Raw genomic sequence first — 7,500 nt, 5'->3', positions numbered from 1 at the left:
GTGTAGACTGATGCAAATGCATGTATTGATGTACGATCAGTGTAGACTGATGCAGATGCACGTATCGATGTACGATCAGTGTAGACTGATGCAGATGCACGTATCGATGTACGATCAGTGTAGACTGATGCAGATGCACGTATTGATGTACGATCAGTGTAGACTGATGCAGACACATGTATTGATGTAAGTTCAGTGTAGACTGATGCAGATGCACGTATCGATGTACGATCAGTGTAGACTGATGCAAATGCATGCATTGATGTACGATCAGTGTAGAGTCTGTAGACTGATGCAGATGCACGTATCGATATACGATCAGTGTAGACTGATGCAGATGCACGTATCGATGTACGATCAGTGTAGACTGATGCAGACGCATGTATTGATGTACGTTCAGTGTAGACTGATGCAGATGCACGTATCGATGTACGATCAGTGTAGACTGATGCAGACGCACGTATTGATGTACGATCAGTGTAGACATGTACGATCAGTGTAGACTGATGCAGACGCACGTATAGATGTACGATCAGTGTAGACTGATGCAGACGCACGTATCGATGTACGTTCAGTGTAGACTGATGCAGACGCACGTATCGATGTACGATCAGTGTAGACTGATGCAGACGCACGTATCGATGTACGATCAGTGTAGACTGATGCAGACGCACGTATCGATGTACGATCAGTGTAGACTGATGCAGATGCACGTATCGGCACGTATCGACGTACGATCAGTGTAGACTGGTGCAGACGCACGTATCGACGTACGATCAGTGTAGACTGGTGCAGATGCACGTATCGACCTACGATCAGTGTAGACTGATGCAGACGCACGTATCGACGTACGATCAGTGTAGACTGATGCAGACGCACGTATCGACCTACGATCAGTGTAGACTGATGCAGACGCACGTATCGACGTACGATCAGTGTAGACTGATGCAGACGCACGTATCGACGTACGATCAGTGTAGACTGATGCAGACGCACGTATCGACCTACGATCAGTGTAGACTGATGCAGATGCACGTATCGATGTACGATCAGTGTAGACTGATGCAAATGCACGATCAGTGTAGACTGATGCAAATGCACGTATAGATGTACGATCAGTGTAGACTGATGTAGAAGCACGTATTGATGTACGATCAGTGTAGACTGATACAGACGCATGTATTGATGTACGGTCGGTGTAGACTGATGCAGACGCATGTCATAAATGTACGATCAGTGTAGACTGATGCAGATTCATGTATAGATGTACGATCAGTGTAGACTGATGCAAATGCATGTATTGATGTACGATCAGTGTAGACTGATGCAGATGCATATATTGATGTACGATCAGTGTAGACTGATGCAGATGCACGTACTAATGTACGATCAGTGTACACTGATGCAGATGCACGTATTGATGTACGATCAGTGTAGATGATGCAGATGCACGTATTGACGTGCGATCAGTGTAGACTGATGCAGACGCCTGTATTGACGTGCGATCAGTGTAGACTGATGCAGATGCACGTATTGACGTGCGATCAGTGTAGAGGCGTAGACTGATGCAGACGCATGTCATAGATGTGCGATCAGTGTAGACTGATGTAAATGAATATTAATTGCCATTTCATATACTTTATAACATATTTAATTTATCAAGCCTTTGAAAGAACTTTATCATAATGCTTTATGAATATATAAATGGGTAATCAATCACCTTTACAAGTTTGAATTAAAAGTGCTAGCGTAGAAATATAAAAATCAAATATTTACAAAACATTTTCATCACACAAATTTGATCATTTATTACTGAATAATTTCAGAGTAATTTTTATGAAAATTAGTTGATCATAAAATAAACAAAGAGGAGGAATATATATATATATATATATATATATATATATATATATATATATATACTGTATATATATATATATATATATATATATATATATATATATATACTGTATATATATATATATATATATATATATATATATGTGTGTGTGTGTGTGTGTGTGTGTGTGTGTGTTTCTTAACAAGAATTTCAGACAAAGAAACAACCATTACATGGAATCAAACTAATAGAATCAAACACGTACATAACTTTGAGAAGATAGAACATCTAGAAAACATATTTAAGTCTGCATTTAGCCAATTAACGTCATTATATACGTATTATTATGCTTATCTGTAAGTGTCAGTATGCCATTTGATAACCTGAATTAAGGCTGAAAAGAATATTTAAACAAAATATTAAATCAATTAAGAAGGACATCATTCATTGACCCCGGAAATAACCATCTTAAGAAAAAGAACAGACGAGGGAGGATAAGGAAGAGAAAAATAAAAACTGCGGCCAGTAATAAAAAAGTTGGGACGACTTCTTATCATGTGATGATATGACAATGGCCGTGGTTACGAGGAAGACGTTAAAAGAAAAAAAAAGGAGGGCACAAGAAATACGTCCAACTCCGCATAAAAAGAAAAAAGACGCGCGCAAAGGAAAATGTCACGAACATGAGCAAATATCAACATGTAAATATGTACATAAATAAATGCATTTACAAATAGGTAAATACGTACAAACATGTAGTGTGAGTACAAAAAAAAGTAATATTTAAACACACCAAATGACACAAAACAGATGCATACACGAACATATAGATACTTAAAATATAGAGAATGTTAATACAAGCAAATACAAAGAAATGCAGATTAAAAAAAAAGAATAGGCCGATTAAAATACACATAACGCAAAAACGAACTAATATAAACCGATAGTATAAGCTAATATGGCTTATATGCAAGCTCTAGGGTCTAAATATATAATGCACACTCAACGAAACGAGATTACAGAGATCAACGATTTGCGACGAACGAGTTTAGAGCAATTCATTCACGCGTTTACGACTCATTTGGCGAACTTAATGCACCCAACGCGCGCAGCTTATACGAGGCTTCGTGCCATTTGCCACCAATTCTTTTTCAATCCCCTCATTTATCATAATTTGCTACAGGGTAGTTCCCTACCTTCCATATAGAAATGACAACCTGTCAATCTGCCAATCAAAGATAAAAGAGCTAATTACGAGGAAAAAAGGCGATACTAATCTCTTTAGCAAGGATGACCATCAAATTCCCTGAACATCTTTGCATATCAAATTACTTAATGCCAGATGGGAAAAATAAACGTTCAGTAAAAATGCTGTTGATAATATAATGGTTGCACAATTTCGTGTGCTTATTTAACTCCAACACTCATCAAATTAAAAATAAACTTTTTAAATCTTCATATAATATCAGAATATTGGCCAGTAAACAATTCACTACATTTTAAGAGGTAATTCCATCCTATTCCACACACTAAATTCATTAATTTATGGGAGATGTGGATCATCTGCCTTGAAACAATAGATTAATATGTGTAGAAAATTTAATTAAAAAAAAAAAAAAAAAAAGGGGTCAGCCTACGATTTGACTGCACGGAATTTATGAAATCTAAACCAAGGATCCTGCTGCCGGATATTCAACTAAGCAGAAATGAAGTAAAGTTAGTCATGCAGTTTCCATAAGTAAATAACCCATAAAAGCACAGGCATAGGATATGGCGTCTTGCACGAGGGTAAGGCAATGGAATAGAAAGGGGACAACTTTTGTGTTTGGGTAGAACTGGAAGCTGCAGCCGAAAGAGTAATTCTTGGAGTTGTGCTCAGGAGACAGACTGTAACTGGGTATAAACGTAATGTTTAAACTGTGCATTTCCCAGAGAAATACACTTTTAAGGTTGTGATTATCGCTGACTCAAGTCTATTTTGGAGGTTTTTCATGTCTTAATGAAAACATAAAAAATATATACACAAGGTGATATTGAATTCAATGGGGAGAAAGTTGAGAAGCAATATGCTTTGGAAGGATAATGTGGAAAGGAAGAGAAAGTTGAGAAGCAATATGCTTTGGAAGGATAACGTGGAAAGAAATGCATTAGCAGCAAGCAATTCAAGTCCCGATTGTATATTGACAGTGAGAGAGAAAAATGGCTGCCTTCTAAAACAATAAAAGGGGTTTCTGCTATGAGAAATGGAATCTCTATGACTAAATTGATTATGTAAGCGTTTGATAATGGTAATATTGATTGCTTGTCGTTGATAAAGGTTTAATGGAAGATTACGGCATACTTCTGACTGCTTAGTAGTTCATTCAGAGAATAATTATGGTAGCTATTGAAAGAATGGAAAATAAATACCGTGATAAAACAGAACAGAATGAATGCAAGGTGAACGAAGAAGATACTTGGAATGCTCATGGGGGAAAAGGGAAAAAGGATAACTTTTGTATGAAAAGTTAAAAAATAAAAAGCAAGAAGAGTAAACTTATATAAAGAATCTTTGACGACGATCAAGTAATGCTTGTGTTATCAAAGGAAGAGACTTAGCACAGCAGAAGTTTACAAGTATAATAAATGCACAAGAAGACGTCAAAAAGTGTTTGGAGATAAATCAAACTAGGAAAAGCGAGACAAAAGATAAAGTAAAAAGAATGTAATACTCACACGATTAATCACAAATGATGCAAAAGCAATATTCTATGAAATGATTACTCAATTTTAGGAGCTTTTGATTACAGTAACTAAATGAGGAGACCCTTTGTAGAAATTAGGCTGCTATAATTTTCAAAGACCAAACCGAGATGAACAGCCATGCTAGGTACTTGTAGTAACAGCCTTATATACAGAATGCACGTGGTATTCTAATGAATCGCCTTTCATATGATGGCAGCATTTTCCCCGCAACAATTTAATTCCAGACTATAATGGTTTAAGATAAATGAATTCCGACGGCAGTGATATTCTTACAGGCATGCCTTTTCAAAAAACTGAATCTATTTATATATATATATATATATATATATATATATATACATATATGTATATATATACATATATATTTATATATACATATATATGTATATATATATATATATATATATATATATATATATATATATATATATATATATATATATATATATATATATATATATATATATATACATATATGTATATATATATACATTTATATTTATATATAAATATTTATATATACATATATATATATATATATATATATATACACACATATATATACACACATATATATATATACACACACACACACACATATATATATATATAATATAGCCTATATATGCATACCCACATCATTAATGCATCAGAGTGATATGAAGCAAGGGTGGTGAGTGTTGAACGCCTAGACTGGCTTGGAGGCCCATATTCGATTACATATGCCACGGAAATGGTTAATTGTTACTCTGTTGAACAAATCATATGAATATGTAATTCTCAGAGAAAGAATATGGGGTTAATAACATCATTGTATTATTGTCGCTGAGACCAGAATAACTTGCACTTTTCGGAGTCCGCTCTCAATGGTACAAACGTTTGGACCAAACCAATCAATTAATCAATAATATATAAATATGTATATGTATATTCATATATATATATATATATATATATATATATATATTTACCTGTGATGTTTAACCGGAAATGACATAAATCAAATCATTCAATCAATCAATCAATATTATATAAATATAAATATATATATATATATATATATATATATATATATATATATATATATATATATTTACCTGTGATGTTAAACCGGAAATGACATTAGTCAAATCATTCAATCAATCAATCAATAATATATATATATATATATATATATATATATATATACATATATAATATATACATATTTATACATATATATACATACATATATATATATATATATATATATATATATATATATATATATATATAAATATATACATATATACTTGTGATGTTTTACAGGAAATGACACTAGTCATAATAAAATGACAATGTGACGCCATGAAACGACAACAAATTCTACCATTAGATAAGGAAAAAATTTCCACAAATATTTGTGAAGATAGACAATGCCTTTCACCCGTCACTCGTTCAGTCCATCTCACAGAGGTACAATTAAATTGATCTTCATTATACATCAAGACTAATGCACAACCACACTGTCATCTTGCAGACAAAGTTGAAATCAAAATGAGTTCGAATATCATCAGCAATATATAAGTAATCTAGTCCATTTACTAAGAGTTATATGCCACTCTGATATTCATTAGTTTAAAGCAAGTCTCTTGCCCTTCCATTTGTACATTATTACTTGGAGGATATCAATAACTATTTATAAAACATTATTGAAAAGGTTGTCGAACAACAACTACCCATCTGTGCAATACTTCTTATGCTGTTTAGCATCTCTCTGTCAGTCTGCTATGAGGCTCAACACCAATTTGAAAATATAGTTCCGTATCTAACGATACTTAGGACTTCCTGTCAACATAATAAATATATCCTAGACTACAACCAAACACTCACACTCATGGGCTGATAGTTAATAATCTAGTAAAAACCCTCTTATTTTCTTATCACATTAAGATGAGAATAAATAAGTAAAGTTATTATATGCATAGATGAATAAGTACGTGAAAGAGATGATACATTCAAAACAACTTGAGAAAACCTTGATCAATATGCATCCAAAGAAACCTATCAAAAGGAAAGCAGTCAAAAGACTTCTTTCATAATAACATCTTGAGAGAGAGAGAGAGAGAGAGAGAGAGAGAGAGAGAGAGAGAGAGAGAGAGAGAGAGAGAGAGAGGAGAGAGAGAGAGAGAGAATCTATATATATATATATATATATATATATAAATATATATATATATATATATATATACATATATATCTATTGATATATATATATATATATATATATATATATATATATATATATATATATATATATATGTATATATATCAAATGCATAAATAGTAGTATTATGCGTTACGATTAGGTATTATTCAACAATTGTGAAAATTGATTACAAGAAGATGGTAAAGTGTATAGGAATCACGCAAATATTAAAAATATAATTTTACTTGAAACTAAAGAAATAAAGACAGTAAGAACCGAAGACGACAAAAAAACTGGATATTAGACATGAATGCTCAATAGCAGAGATATTGATAAGAAATCTTTCCTCTGAAACAATTCTCTCTCATTCTGGAGGGTACAATCAGGCACAATATTCCATCTTATTTCTCTTCCTCTTTTTTTTTTCATTGTTCATATGTGAATGATCTATTATAATATTGTTACTGTTCTTAAAATGTTTTATTTTTATTGTTCATTGCTTTTCTTATAGTTTATCTATTTCCTTGTTTTCTTTCCACACTGGGCTATTTTCCCGTTGGAGCCCTTGGGCTTATAGCACCCTGCTTTTCCAAATAGGGTTATGGCTTAGCTAATAATAATAATAATAATAATAATAATAATAATAATAATAGAGCAATAAACAGGAATATTAAAAAAGCTAATGATAAAATCACAGTCAACCTTTTATTGTTAATTTATTCTCATT

The 7,500-nt window shown here is 32.7% G+C and overlaps 1 protein-coding gene across 1 annotated transcript in view; it reads right to left on the bottom strand.

Annotated features, from left to right (window-relative positions):
- Positions 1-7,500, bottom strand: part of LOC137634353 (roundabout homolog 2-like) — a 233,994-nt gene that overhangs the window by 212,114 nt on the left and 14,380 nt on the right. The window contains 3 exon segments of the mRNA XM_068366750.1: positions 1-445; positions 736-1,203; positions 1,399-1,602. The exon segment at positions 1-445 is cut by the window's left edge and continues 83 nt beyond it. Coding sequence (XP_068222851.1) covers positions 1-445; positions 736-1,203; positions 1,399-1,602 — 1,117 coding nt within the window.

This window comes from Palaemon carinicauda, chromosome 44 (genome assembly GCF_036898095.1).
Source record: "Palaemon carinicauda isolate YSFRI2023 chromosome 44, ASM3689809v2, whole genome shotgun sequence".
In the NCBI taxonomy this organism is placed as follows: Eukaryota; Metazoa; Arthropoda; class Malacostraca; order Decapoda; family Palaemonidae; genus Palaemon; species Palaemon carinicauda.
The sequence above is the reverse complement of the archived record's forward strand: the minus strand, read 5'-3'. Positions and strand labels throughout refer to the sequence as shown.